We start from the raw sequence: 15,900 nt of genomic DNA on the forward strand, positions 1-15,900 counted from the left end.
ACCACTCAGCTTCTGACCTCATTAAATCCTTGGTTTAAACATGGACAAGTCAGCAGAATTCCCAAAGTGAGGGGAAAGTGACAGCTCTTGACATTCAAGCTGCATTTGACAGTGGGACATCAAATGAGCCCTGGAAAAACTGGAATCAATGGGAATCTGGGGGCAAACTCTTCGGTGGTTAGAGTCATACCTGACACATAGGGAGATAATCATGGTTGATAGAGTTCAGTCATCTCAGTTCTCTGCAAGTGTTCCTCAGTATTATGTTCAAGGCCCAAATATCTTCAGCTGCTTCATCAATGACCTTCCCTCTATCATAAAGCCAGAAATGGGGATGCACACTGGTGATTGCACAATGTTCACCACTATTTGTGACTCCTCAGATACTGAAGCAGTCCATGTCCAAATGCAACAAGATCTGGACAATATCCAGGCTTGGGTGGAGAGGTGACAAGTAACATTCACACCACACAAATACCAGGCTATTACCATCACGATTCTGACCACTGTCCCTGGACATTCGATGGTGTTACCATCACTGAATCTCTGAATATCAACATCCTGAGGAGTGTTTACTATTGACTAGAAACTCAACTGACTCACCATGAACACAATGGTTACAAGAGCAAGTCAGAGGCTAGAACACTGGTGAGTATCCTGACTCCCTAAAGCCTGTCCACCATCTGTGTGACTTTATAGAAGGTGGAAATCAGGAGTGTGATGCAATATTCCCCACTTGCCTGGACAGGTGCAACTCAAACAACGTTCAAGAAGCTTGACACCATCCATGTGTAAGCAGCCTGCCTTATTGGCACTATATCCATGATCACCTACTCCCTCCACCACTGCGCTCAGTAGCAGCACTGTGTATGATTTACAAGATGCACTGGAAAAATTCATAGATCCTCAGACAGCACCTTCCAACCCACTTCCATCTAGAAGGACAAGGGCAGGAAATATATGGGAACACCACCACCTCAAGAATCCTCTCTAAGCCATTCACCATCCTGACTTGGAAATATACTGCTGTTCCTTCACTGTCGCTGGGTCAAAATCCTGGAATTCCCTGCCTTATGGCACTGTGGGTCAACCCACAGTACATAGACTGCAACAGATCAAGAAAGCAGCTTTATACCGTGTTCTCAAGGGTAACTAGGGAATTAAAATGTTGGCCAACCAGTGATGCCCACATCCCACAAATGATTTTAAAAAAATAAAAATCGCAGAAAGTGTGGCAATTACAAATTCAGCTCCTCCCTCCTCACTGTCCATGGTGCCAAACACACTTTTCAGGTGAAGCAACATTTTACTTGCACTTCTTTCAATCTAGCTAAATGTTCTTAATACATTCTCATTTACATGGTCCACACCAAATGCAGACTGGATGAAGACTTTACGGAATACCTTTGCTCGGTCTATAGGAATGACCCTGGCCTTCCAGTTGCTTGCCATTTTAGTAAACCATTTTGTCCTCATGCTAACATTTCTATCCTAGGGATGCTGCAATATTCCAGCAAAGCAGAGCCCAAGCTAGAGTAACAATATTATACCTCAATTTTCGCTTAAACCCTTCCAACTTAATATTTAATTCCACAATTCGCGGATGACATTTATCTTCTCCATTGTACTTCCATACTCCCGACTGCTCTCTATATATACTTACATACACTCATGCCTTGTTTGTGTCTTCTTAATTGTGCCCGCAGATTAGTCCAATTTTTTCCTATTCTCACTGACCACCCTTTTTTGATCTATATCTTTTCTTCAGCACCAACCTCTCAGAACTTTGTGGGAAGCTAGGAAAGAGACTGTTGGGACCCTTGCTAAGATGTGCGTGTCATCAATAGTCATGGGTGAGGTGCCAGAGACTGGAGAATGGCACACATGGTGCCATTATTTAAGAAAGTTGGTAAGGAAAAGTCAGGGACCTATGGACTGGTGAACTCGATGTCAGTGGTGGGTAAGTTGTTGGAGGAGATTCTGAGACACAAAATCAAGGCAGCATGGTGGCTCAGCGGTTAGCACTGTTGCCACACAGCACTTCGGTCCCAGGTTCGATTCCAGCCTCGGGTGACAGTCTGTATGGAGTTTGCACATTCTCTCAGTGTCTGCGTGGTTTTCCTCCGGGTGCTCCGGTTTCCTCCCACAGTTCAAAGATGTGCAGGACAGGCAAATTGGCCACGCTAAATTGCCCATAGCGTTAGGCGTATTAGTTAGAGTGAAATGGGTGTGGGTGGGTTACTCTTCGGAGGGTCGGTGTGGGGACTGGTTGGGCCGAAGGGCCTGTTTCCACACTGTAGGGAATCTAATCAAGAATTTACATGCATTTTGAAGGCAATGACTACTTAAGGATAGCCAACATGGTTTTGTACGTGGGAAGTCATGTCTCACGAACTTGATTGAGTTTTGTGAAGTAAAAAATGAAGATTGATGAAGGCAGAGCGGTAGACGTTATCTATATAGACTTCAAGACGTATGACAAGGTTCCACATGGTAAACTGGTTAGCAAGGTTAGATCACATGGAATCTGGGGGAGCTAACCAACTGGATAAAAAAAAATTGGCTTGTGTAGGAGACAAAGGGTGGAGGTGGAGGGTTGCTTTTTAGACTGGAGGCCTGTGACAAGCAGTGTGCTACTGCTTTTCATCATCTATACAAACTGTTTTGATATGAATGTAGGAAGTATGGATTTGCAGGTGACAGTGAAATTGATGTGTAGTGGACAGTGAAGATGATTATCTTCGTGTACAAGGGTCTTGATCAGATGGACTGTGAAGTGGCAGCTCGAATTTAATTTAGACAAATATGAAGTGTTGCATTTTGGTAAAGCAAATCAGGGCAGGCCTTATATAATTAATGGGAAGGCCCTGGGGAGTTTTGCCAAACAAAGAGACATAAGGTGCAGTTGTATAGTTCCTTGAAATTGGAGTTGAGGTTGAAGGAAAAGATTTGCTAACCCACAATAGGCCCACAAAAGCAATTTGGCCAAATTGTACCAGGACACCCAGAATTCCCGAGCAGCTCTCAAACTGGGTCAGACAGCACACAGACAGTGGAATACGTTCTAAGCTCCCATGGACATGACAGAGATCTCAAAATCCTAAGGGCAGTTTCACAACCCAGCAATACCAAAGCCGTACAAAGAGCAGCACAGACAGAGAGACAGCACAGGACAATGGAAGCACCTCACCACTTTAGAAGAGGCTTTAACACCTACCTGTCAAGATGAATGGAACCATGATACTGTCAGGATGTTGCATTGTGTGAAGGAACAGGACATTCATTCAATAAACTGTTTTCCAATTAGCATCCTTGCAACTAAATTACTCCATTTCCAGTTTCCCATTTCTTAATCAGTGACATTGTGCAGCATGACTATAAAACTGGTCTCAGCTCTGGGAGAAGAAGTTGGATCTATCTGTGCAGACTGTCAGTTCTGTGTCAGCCTCGGTCAGTTTCTCCTCCAGCGATATCAGCTTGCAATAAACTGTTTGTCAATTTCACTTCGAGCTGTGTTTTGTGATCTCTAACCTATTGGACAAATTTCTCCGACACAGGTAGACAGGATGGTGAAGAAAACATTTGGCACACTAGTTTTCATTGATCAGTGCACAGAGTATAGGACTTGGAATGTCATGTTGCAGCTGCAACATGACATCAGTTAGGTCACTTTTGGAATACTGCATTAAATTCTGGTCTCCCTGCGATAGGAAGGATGTTGTGAAATTTGAAAGGGTTCAGAAAAGATTTACAAAGGATGTTACCAGGGTTGGAAGGTTGGTGCAATAGGGATAGGCCGAATAGGCTGTGGCTGTTTTCAGTGGAGCGGAGGCTGAGCGAGACCTTGTTGAAGTTTATAAGATCATGAGGGGCATGGATAGGGTACATAGACAAGGTCCTGTCCCCAGAACAGGGGAGTACAAAACTCGAGGGCATAAGTTTAAGGTGAACAGGAGAAAGATTTAAAAGGGACCCAAGGGGCAGCTTTTACATGAAGAGGGTAGTGTGCATCTCAAATGCATTGCCAAAGGAAGCAGTGGAAGCTGGTACAATTACAGCATTGAAAAGGCATCCAGATGGGTTCATAAATCTGAAGGGTTTGGAGAGAAGAAGCCTAAATGGTGGCAAATGGGACTAGATCAACTTAGGACACCTGGTTGGCATGGATGAGTAGGACCAAAAGGGTCTGTTTCCGTGTTGTTAAACTCTATGATTGTATGACTGTGCCTTCAACTCTGAGCACCCTCATGTTGCATTAACTCCTCCTCCTGTCTGCAGCAAAAACAAAACATTTCAGCTCCTTTAAATTTTGAAGTCGACATACTGGACTTGAAACATTAACTTTATTGTTCTCTTCATAGATGTCAGACCTGAGTTTCTCAAGTACGTTAAGGTGGCATGGTGGCTCAATGGTTAGCACTGCTGCCTCACAGCAGAGACCCAGGTTTGATTCCACCCTTGGGCTGTGTGGAGTTTGCATATTTCCCCCATCTCAGTGTGGGTTTCCTCCAAGTGCTCCAGTTTAATCTCACAGTCCAAAGATGTGCACATTAGGTAGTTTGGCCATGCTAAATTGCCCGTAGTATTCAGGAGTGTGCAGGCTAGGTGGGTTAGCCATGGGAAATATCAGGTGGGGATGGGTCTGGATAGGATGTTCTTTGGAGGATCAGTGGGGACCAGTTGGGCCAAATGGCCCATTTTCACCATATTGAGATACAGTAAAAAGATTTCTGTTTGTGTGTCAGAAAAAGTATACTGGCAACAGCCTGACAAAATAGTGTTCGAGAAATTCAAGACAAAGAAAAAGTGTTCCAGAAAACACATGCACTGCAAAACGTTTTCAATATTTGGCATAAAGAGGTATAATCTTTAAAAAAAACATATTTTGGGAATGAAAATACTTACTGTAACTGGGGACATATTCCAGAACTTTCTACTGGAGTCATTGGTGTTACAGGAGTCATGGGTGTCATTGGTATTGGACAAATAGATGATGATGATTCTTTGATGATTGGGGTGGAAACTGTATTATTTATTGAATGGTATGACTCCTCGCTGTTACCTTCAGGTCCAAGTGCACCAATAGCATTATTATCCTGGGTTTCTGACAGCATTTGGCTCTCCTGCATACTTGGCTCCTTACTTGTATTCTCTTCCACATCATTGTCCTCTTGGTCACTGAGAAAACTAAGATCTGCTGAAGTCAGCTCAGCAGTAGGTTCTTTGGGTTGAAAAAGTTGAGGAGGGTAACAAGGCTCATCAATTTTTAAATCAGAATCATAGGGAATCATAGAATTGTAGATATGGGAATCACCTGAGAGATCATCCTGAAAAATCAAAGCATATTTAAGTCACAATTCACACAATCCAAAAAGATCACAGTACTTCATCCTCTTTATAACACATTGACGGAGACCTTTCATGGTGTCCTGACGTGCTACTGATCTCCAATGATCTGGAGATGGAAGACTTGTCCTTGGAATATGAACAAGTGGTCAACAGGCAGTGAAACTTTGAAAATTTGTCCCTATCCAAGTACAAAGGGATCACCCATGAATTGTCCTGATCACTGCACTTGTTCAGAGTAAGTAGCTGCATAAGACTGATCCAGACTATTCCAGGTGTGATCCCCCAGTTTGCAGTGAACTGTAGGTCTCAACTAGTAGGGGTTGGTAGATGTAACAATTTTTCTCAGCACAAAGACAGAAGGATAAATTCACAATGGATCAACATTATCTAACTATCGCTGAAGAAATATTAGTAATTTGGCTCTTGAGAATTGCAATTGCCATTACATAGTCTTCTGAGACTCAGCAAGAAGGTTTACAAATAAATAGATATTTGATTAAAGTACTAGAAGTGAAATTCACAGACCAGGCGAAATTTCGTCACGACCAGTTTCAAAACCAGATGCAGATGGTGTTTGAGAGTAAAGTACCTGCCAAGTGTGCCAATTCTTAGCTCAATTTCTGACTATTTTTACTGAGACAGGTTTGGCGTCCGACAGTGATGTGGTGTCAACCAATAAGGTTCATTAGGAGCAATAGAAGGAGACACTAGAATTTCCCAGTCACCCTCCAATTTCTTGATGTGATGGGGGAGTTTCATTGTCTGCAGCTGACATTCACCAGAAGGCCACAGTGCCTCCACAAAAGGAGTTAAAAAACACAACACCAGGTTATAGTCCAACAGGTTTAATTGGAAGCACACTAGCTTTCGGAGCGCTACTCCTTCAACCACCTGATGAAGGAGTGGTGCTCTGAAAGCTAGTGTGCTTCCAACTAAGCCTGTTGGACTATAACCTGGTGTTGTGTGATTTTTAAACTTTGTGCGCCCCAGTCCAACACCGGCATCTCCAAATCATGCCCACAAAGGAGGCCTTTCAGTCACCTGTACTGCCGGTTTTACTGCAGGTGGAGTTAAAGGTTACCCATGTGAAGTTGTCCTCTTCCACTGCACTTTCCAGTGGTGGCCAAGCTGCTTTTTGAAATTAATTAATTTAAATAAAAAGGATGACGAGAGGTCATGTTGAAACACCCTAACAGTTTTACCTGCTGCTCCTCAACATGGGGGGTCTCCGATTAGCCCTCTAGCTTCAGGAGCCTATCATTAAATGCAAAGTCAACGTGGATGCCAATTAAAAATGAGCAACATCGAAAATTCCAGTTCAGCAACTTATTTTACCCTCCCATTCAGAGATAAAAGTTTCAATTCTTTTTCCTATCCTCAAAAAGTCCAAAACTTACAGCTCACCACCACCTCCTCAAATTAGGAATGAGAAACAAATGCTGATGCTGCCAGGAACATTCAAACCCGACAAAAAAAATCTAAGATACACAGACTGTGAAAGGGTAGAGCTCGGTGAGGATAACAGTAGATACAGGGAATCTACTGTTGAGACAAAGAATTAATGTTTGTGCTCCAATGCTGGTGGATTGTGGTCTCCAAGTATGCTAGTCTTACATTTATGTTCAGGATTAATCAATCATGAAGAGATGGTTTCAAAAATGTTAGGACTGAGGAACTTGTTTCAAAGTAGACATGGTATCTGAAAGCTTAATCGGCATGAAGTTGCCCAATTTTCTAATATTAAATGGTGCAGAGACAAATTCCGATCACAGGATTTAGAAATGTTTCCATCAGAACAGCACAATATAATGCCAAGGTTTGAAGGTGTGATTTAGTACATAAAAACAGGCCGTTCTTGATTGTTAAGGTCAAACATAGACCAGAGATAAGACTAGTGTGTGCAAGAGACTTAGAACTGAAAACTGGGAGTAACTTCATTATCGAAATAGTTACATGACTATAAAATTTATTTATTTTCGGGGATTTTGGTTGAAAACAGAAACAATGTCAATGTCAACATTCAAGATTAGATCAAAGACCTGGATGAATAATGAGTGGAAGGGATGTCTGAGCAGTAATTAAACAGGATTTAAATGGGTTTTCTTATGATGGCAGATAAACACTTAAGTAGCCTGTTTCAATACTGAAAATTCTCACTGATTCATTGGACAGAAAAGGCCTTCCCTTCAAGTTTTTCATAGCCGAGAATATGTTTGCAAATACATTGAGTATGAGAACAGCAACACGTGTTAGTTGTTACCAATCACTCATGAGTTTCAGAGTACTATTAACATCTAGTATCTCAAGTGATTGGATAGGAAGCCTTCACCCATTCTAGTACTGGACAGCGTTTATGTTTTTCAAAGAAAAATCTTTAATGATTCTCACAGACTGAAAAGTATTGAAACAGCTTAGCACACGGTACCAATGGCATACTAGATATCTTTATGCTTACTTAGGCCTGCTAGATTTTTTTCTTGTGATAGGACCAATCTAATTGCAAAGATTTGAAAGTATTAGTAAAGAGTTTTCCAAAATAAGAACATCCTTCCACACTGAAAAGTTTCATAAATGGTATAGATAGAGCCCAGTACACATTAAATTGAATACATTTTTCTTTTAAAAATGAATCAGTCTTAACAAAAAAAAGTGACTTAGGTATTCCAATCGCATTCCAATTGCCACTCTGCATCAATTTCTTTTCCCCATTAGTACTGCATTCTGTACTTCTTGCTGGGAATTCTGATCATGAGGATCTAAAATCTGGATTTTGGCTGTTGTCAGGAGCAACCACTTAATGCATGCTTTTACTAAGTACAAAATTGTATTACCCCAAATCACAAAATCAAAATTAACTGGCAGGATCGCTTGGTTTTAATTCCTTTACACATTGTCAGTGACCTGTCTCGTTGCCTCATGGTTAATTTGAAGCAAGGCTGCATTAATTCATTGTTAATTAAGATTGGAAAGATACATTACTACCAGTTGAAGGAATTCTGCATGTGACTGGGGGACAGAGGTATGTATAGCAGATGGAACTCCCAAAAGCTGAGAAGTGATTGTGAATGGATATATGAAAAATAAAAAGGGACATGAGAAAAAGTGGAAGGCCACTAAGGTTGAGAAATATACAAACAGGGTTAAAGCAAAAATACTGTAAAATAAAGAACTTGGATTCTGAGTAGAATCCCAAGATTATGTCTGGCATACCAATCCTTTTTTTTGAGGATAGGTATTTTATTCCTGAATACCCACTGAGCCCCGAACATCTCCTGTTTGTCCCCAGCACATCACCCACCTGTTACAAACCTCTCCTTTTGAAAATGAAGCATCCAATCTTCATAGCCAATGTCATGGGGATGAGTGGCCTGCGCTATCCTAAACCGGGGCCCGTCCCGGGAAATAAAGTAATGTTAACAGAGCATGCCCCTGACCACAAAAACAAACCGCCCCAATTTGCTCAATATGTCCAAGGGTAAATGCAGTGAAATTTTGGGAGTAGCCTGAATAGGAATGGCTTGTGTTACAAGACTGAAAGATGTGCCTGTCTGTCTGACGGAAGTGATATACAATTGAACAATAATCAAGAAGCTCAATTACCTTCGTTTAACCCTATACTTTTGCAACATTTTCCACCTGGAGTCACTGACATGATCCGGACCAACAGTATGAATTAGTCCAGAAATTTCCAGTCACATATATGGTGAGCGGTAGTTTTCTATTGGGATGGCCAGAACGAGACTGAACAACGATGCAAGTTACAAATAAAACAGATTACATCTTGTGCCCTCGCGATCCCAAATGAAAGGGTTGATTGGAACCAGGATACCCACTGGGGGCAGAACTTACCTCAGGTGTCCACCCGTTGACCACTGCTGGGCAAACTTTTCCCGAGGGGACCCTGAAAATGGGGATAGGCAGGCTCCAGCATGACACCTTTGAGACTGGGAACAAGACAGCAAATGGCTGGCCCTTGCTTTAACTCTTGAAATGTGGCCACTGGGGAGTGGTATGTCTTTACTGTTATCTTGGAGCTAACGTGGGGAATCGACATGCTTTCGTCTTAGCAAAAGGAAAATCTGCAAATCTACGCTGACTTTTCATTGCACTTTTGGTACGATCCACGATTTTGGAGCCTTGTGGGAACATTGAAGATTTTTAACCCCAAGGAGCAGCATTATATTAATGCTGTTTCATCCAAATCAATCTGCAATTATCAAGATGCTCGGCTTATACCAAGGAAACTGATACTGTTTCCAAGGTTGCGAGCAAGTGGATGCAGCTGCCAAGCAGACAGCCTTACACCCCAAACTTCCAATCCCATCGAGTCCCCAGCAAATCCCAGTTAGATACAGTATCAGAATGGGTATGCTAGATCTGGGTAAGCTACAAAAATCACAGGGGAAGCCCTTGCTGAAGGGCACAAACTATGGCCTCAAATAGGGTACTCCCTCGATACTCAAACCAGAATGTGGGTGATCCCTTCTGGGCAAGTTTGTGTTTCTTCTTTGCTGCTGCCTATTTTAATTGATTATGTGTATTTTGTAGACACTTGGGCAAGGAGGAAATGGTTTATACTAAATTACAATGGACACTCAGTGGCCTCCAACCTCGTTGGGAAGGACCCTTCCAGGTCCTCTTCACCATCCCAACTGCTGCTAAGGTCGCCGAACATTCTGCTTGGGTTCACCTCCATCATTGCAAGTTCATCAGATGAGCCCCTTGTTGGGGGAGGGGGAATGATGATGGATGATGATGATGATGGAACTTGACCTGCTGTGTGGACTTGCCATTGGTGCATAAAAAGGGACAGTTTACCTCTGCAATCCTGAGCAACCAGAGACTGCGTACCAACTATGCAGAGAAAAAAATAAAAATCACTGCGTGCCAAGAGACTGAATGTTACCAACAATGACTGTTGCAGTAGTCAACTGCATCAAAAAGATTGAACAGTTCATTTACAGAACAAGTCTAAATGGTCTTTACCCTGTCATGGTGTTGTGTGCCAGTTTGATTTCAATTGTGCTATAGGCAACCCTGGTAAGCCTTGTCCCCATTCAAATAGGTCACACTACGAAAGTGAAATATAACATTTCCCTATCTTCTCTAACAATTTGTTTCTTCAAAGTCACAACAGAATATTTAGCAGGGATGAAGTGGTCTGTTACACCCTTACTTCAGCAAAAGGCTGTTTGACCTCTTTTCTTCTCTTGAATCCCAACAAAAGAGTATGGAATGCTACTAAAGTGTTTACCGGACATACCATTTCTTTTGATTATTACTTATCCCCACCTGCTAGCTGTTTATGGACTTCTTCCAATAAGTCCAGAGTAGTCCATCCGAATTGTTACAATGATAAAGGATGGGGGTGTACTTACATTAATGTGACCAAGACTACTCCCTGCGTGATGATTAAAATGTGCCAGTCGCAACTGTTCCCCTGTAGGGGCTCGCATCTCATGCGTATGCATTGGGGATATAATGTGTCTCTTATCGCTGGTATTCAGGCCCTTTGTGGAATGGGTAATAGCGCCCACCTTCATTAGGATACCCCTAATGGCACCCATATCTTCCCAATTGTGGGATGGAAGGAACCAGTCTGAAACAGTAACCATATGTCTTTCCAAAAGACCTATCTCTTTCTATTGAACAGCTTTCACCTCAAACACTCAGGGCAGCCGGGAAGTCACAAAGACAGGCTCGCTTTTTATTGGGAAGCTCTCTCCATCATTTACACTAAATCTGGTTACTATTTTTTTTTAAACAAAGGCAAAGCAACCAATTTCCTGGCTCTTAATAAAAAAGGCACTCCCGTGCTGTAGCTGTAGGAACATGGTTCCCTGTCAATTACCTGGTAATGGGAATGGGATTTCCCTGTCAAACGTTCAATCTCATTGGAGTTCTGCGCAAGTTGGAAGAATCTAAAGGCTTTGAGCACCACTAAGGGTCACTTTCTGGGGTATGCATTTCTTAGTATTTTCTTCGTAGGAGGGTCTGCAGGAATTATTAGCCATCAAAACTGAAATTCTCTCATTTGCGGTCTCACCCTCGAGTAACGAGACAACAGGGGTTAAGGACATGCTTTCAGAATTATGCCTATTGTCCTAACAAAACCAGTATGCCCTTGACTACATACTTGCCAAAGAAGGTGGAGTTTGCGCCATAGTCAAAGGCAAATGCATCATGGGCGTCACTAACCTCATAGATAACATGCGCACCTTCATCAGCCAAATGACTGAAGGAGCAGGATGGGGAGATTTGGGTTTTGACTCATGGTACAACTGGCTGATAAATATGGCTGTGTATACTACTATTGCTTTAATTGGTCTTTTTGTTGGAATTGCTATTGTTAAGTGTATTATTGCTAAAATATTAACTTTTATTGACAGCATCGGTTCCACCCAGAAAACGCTTCTTCTCCATTCAGATGGAGATGAGGAGGAGCCATTGCCACCTCCTACTTCTTCCTTGGGGGAGGAGGAAGTATGGCAGTCTCTGGCGTCCATTCGGTTAAACTGATCTAATTTGTGCCCTCATATCTTATGGGGTGGTCATAGAATGACCAAAGGGGGGAGATGAAGATCTAAAATCTGGATTTAAGTTGTCAGGAGCAACCATTTAATGCATGCTTTTACTAACTACAAAATGGCTTCTTAATGCAAGTAACAGAAAATAACAAAACAAAATGGTTTCGAGGAGCAATGACATCTAACTCTGCTTAAAACTGCTTTCCTGAACTAATTGAAAGATTAGCAAACAATGCCCTTTCATAGTATGAATTAACTAAATAAGATATGACATTATTAAAGTATCCTAAATTGACCTTGGAAACCAGGGGTCCCGAAGATAAAGAAACGTAAAACAAGTCAGTTCCCAGAAAATATCATTGGCTTAATTTTATGTCTATTTGTCATTTTCTTACATTTATTGGATTAATTTTGCAATTAAGGCTGTTCTGTTTGTTAAGAGACCTATAAAAATTGTCAGGGTTTTAAGGTTGTGTGCAGCTTTTCCAGAGTACACAGAGGGGCTTAACCCCTGCGTTGCTAGATAATCTATGCCTGGAATCATAATAAATTGTTAAAACTTGCAAAGAAAGACTGATCTGCTAGTGTTTATTTGACCGATCGCAGAACTGAGAGGTCCCTCCCAGGGGTCCAGATTTACAATCCCAGTTTCTTCACAAAGACAGAGCAGAAATGAAATCAATACATTACCTGGATTGCAGAACAGTGTGTCATGTTAAGAGATTTACATATCCAGCAACAAAGCCAGGTACTTTGAACAGCTGCTGTGAAAGGGGAAGTACACAAACCAAGCATGGGGTTAGAGTGAGGTTATTTAATGAGTTAGCATTTTGAATAGAATAGGGTGCCAGCTAAGTGGAGTGCTTAAGGTAAGTGTTGCAGGATGGGGGTAGTAGGTCATTATAGGGCTGGTAGCAAAAGGGAGGTGATGTTGGGGCCAGAAGTGGGGGCAGTGGTTGGCTGCTGCAACAACTCTGGCCATTGATATATCTGAACCAATAACACTGTTCTAGTTAAAGACAATGTATTGATGAAAATGTCATCAAAAAAAGGGTTGGTACAAAAAGGGATTTGAATTGAGATACATTGCACAAATTAACACAGGCCACTCAGGCTTTTAAACAAAATGGTAGGTGTCAAAGGCAACAGGGAGGGATGATTTTTTTTTCCTGTTTGCCTCTTCTTTTGTCGTGAGTTTTGAAAAAAAAATTATTTTTAAGAAGTGCAAGAGGCAGTGGTGTACTTCCTCAAAACCTGTTTGTAAAGTCCAATTCAAAGTGACTCAGGAAATTCTTCAGGGTCAAACAAAGCCAGGTTTATAACTGCAATTAAAACCCATGAGAATAATTTGAAACACGTTCACACACACATCCAGACAAGAAGAGAAAGACAAAAGTGGAAATGAGAGGAGTCACAAATTACTTAAAGTTGGGTATTATTCACATGATCATGAGTCCAGTAAATCTTCTTTTAGTTGACAGCACACACAAGTCCATTTCACAGAAACTGTTTTAGGTCCCTTATTTTAGCAAATACTTGTACTGGTATTGGAAGCAGTCCAGAGAAGGTTCACTAAGTTGATTCTGGTATGGAAAGATGCTCTTATGTTGAGAGGGTGAGCAGGTTGGGAGTATACTCAAGAGTTTAGAAAATTGAAAGGAGACCTTATCAAAATATACAAGATTCTTCAGTACTTGACAACATAGATGCAGAATGATTAGGAGGTGCCAGTGTTGATTGGGGTGGACAAAGTTAAAAATCACAACACCAGGTTATGGTCCAACAGGTTTATTTGGAAGCACTAGTTTTCGGCAAGTACTTATGTGACTCGGTCAACGTTGTCTCTCTCATACGCTGCAGGCGAGGATGCCGTGAGGCATGGTACATTGGTGAGACCAAGCAGAGGCTACGGCAACAGGTGAATGCACACTGCACAAAACTCAACTAACAGAAGTGTTCCCTCCTAGTTGGAGAGCACTTCAACGGTCAGGGACATTTGACATCAGACCTTCGAATGACCGTCCTCCAAGCAGACTTTGCGACAGGTAGCAACGCAAAGTGGCCGAGCAGATGCTGATAGCCAGGTTCGGTACCCGTTGGGATGGCCTTAACCAGGACTTTGGGTTCATGTCACACTACAGGTGACCCCACTGCACCCACGCACGCACACACACTCTGAAAACCCATACGCTAACACATACACTCCCACACCCTACCCTCTCACAGACTTATAACCCTTTACACTCTCACATACACACACTCTCTCAGACACTCATACTCATGTGCCCTCCAAACCTTCGCGCACACACACCCACATAAGTTTGTGGAGTGAATTTGTACTTGCAGAATTACATTTTATTTTGCTCAAAAACTGCATGAATCCATGTAAGAGTCTGTAAATCCCTTTTGTTAAAGATTAGAGTCAGTCTGAACGTTGGAGCACAGACAGCCTCACACAGGGAACCTCACACCTTCAATGCATTATCTGGGCCAACATGACACCTATTGTTATAATTCACTTGAGAATGTAACTAAGAAAGTTCTGGAATATACGTATGAAAGAATTGAAACCAACATGCTCATTTTAAAAGAAGAGAGACTTAAACAATCCAGGTCTTTTTCAATATATAATTTCAGTGACATCACACTTAAACCTTTGCTAGAAATTGTGTCCTACAATCTTATACTCCACAACCACTTGATGAAGGAGCTTTAAAGTGCTTCCAAATAAATCTGTTGGACTATAACCTGATGTTGGGAGATTTTCAACTCTATGCAGAATGATTGTTTCCCCCTCTGACAGCATCTGGGACCAAAGGGCACAATCTTAAAATAAGGGATCACTCTTGAAGGTGGAGACTACGATTTTTTCCCCCCTCAGAGGAAGGTGAACCTATGGAATGCTTACCACAGAAGGCTGTGCTGTTAATGCTGAGATAGACAGATTTTTAATCAGGAAGGGAATCATCAATGGGTATGGGAAAAAGACAGAAAAACGGAGTGGAGGATAATCAGACTGGTCATGATCCCAACAAATGGCAGAGCAGATATAATAGGCAAAATGTCCATTTCTGCTTCTACATCCTGTGGAATTACTTAAGGTGCAGTAGTTAATTGGACGTTGGTTCACTTCTTTCCAAAAAGAAAGGGACCCATTTTTGAGAGACCAAGATGAGAGGCAGATGTTAGCTAAGCCTGAAGCTATTTACTCTTCTGGTGTTGAGGAAAGTAGTCAAAAAACAGTAAAGTTAAAGGCAACTCAAACAAATCAGCAGTTTGTCATTAGATTGGTGCACTCAGTGAATGAGGTGTGGTTTGATGTCCAAGCCAAAACCTATGGTATTTTATTGCAGATAACTAAGCAGTCATTCACATCAAGTTAAGTCATAGTGGGTTACTATTATCTCCAATGTTCAGGACTGGCTATATTGGTCATCTAGTCGACTATTCCTTTATATTAGCTTGGCTGCAACATTCATAAAATGTAAGGAGTGAGAGTCCAGGAGGATGGTGCATGCTTTGTACTACTGATCAGAACTTTGCAGAATTTGTGGTCAACTGGCATCATGTGATGAGAGGTAAAAACAATGACTGCAGATGCTGGAAACCAGATTTTGGATTAGCGGTGCTGGAAGAACAATGACTGCAGATGCTGGAAACCAGATTTTGGATTAGCGGTGCTGGAAGAGCACAGCAGTTCATGCAGCATCCGAGGAGCAGCAAAATCGACGTTTCGGGCAAAAGCCCTTCATCAGGAATAAAGGCAGAGAGCCTGAAGTGTGGAGAGATAAGCTCGAGGAGGGTGGGGATGGGGAGAGTGCCTGCAGGTGTCTCCCCATCCCCACCCTCCTCTCATTTATCTCTCCACCCTGCAGGCACTCTGCCTGTATTCCTAATGAAGGGCTTTTGCCCGAAACATCGATTTTCCTGCTCCTCGGATGCTGCCTGAACTGCTGTGCCCTTCCAGCACCACTAATCCAGAATCTGGTTTCCAGCATCTGCAGACATTGTTTTTACTTAAAGG

At 42.1% G+C, this 15,900-nt stretch overlaps 1 protein-coding gene across 3 annotated transcripts in view; it reads right to left on the reverse strand.

Annotated features, from left to right (window-relative positions):
- Positions 1–15,900, reverse strand: part of LOC122553624 (TATA-box-binding protein-like) — a 54,026-nt gene that overhangs the window by 34,562 nt on the left and 3,564 nt on the right. For all 3 annotated transcript variants that reach the window (XM_043697718.1, XM_043697719.1, XM_043697720.1), the window contains exon 2: positions 4,906–5,327. In XM_043697718.1, coding sequence (XP_043553653.1) covers positions 4,906–5,327 — 422 coding nt within the window. The remainder of the gene's footprint in view (positions 1–4,905; positions 5,328–15,900) is intronic.

The sequence above is a fragment of the Chiloscyllium plagiosum genome, chromosome 10 (genome assembly GCF_004010195.1).
Source record: "Chiloscyllium plagiosum isolate BGI_BamShark_2017 chromosome 10, ASM401019v2, whole genome shotgun sequence".
In the NCBI taxonomy this organism is placed as follows: Eukaryota; Metazoa; Chordata; class Chondrichthyes; order Orectolobiformes; family Hemiscylliidae; genus Chiloscyllium; species Chiloscyllium plagiosum.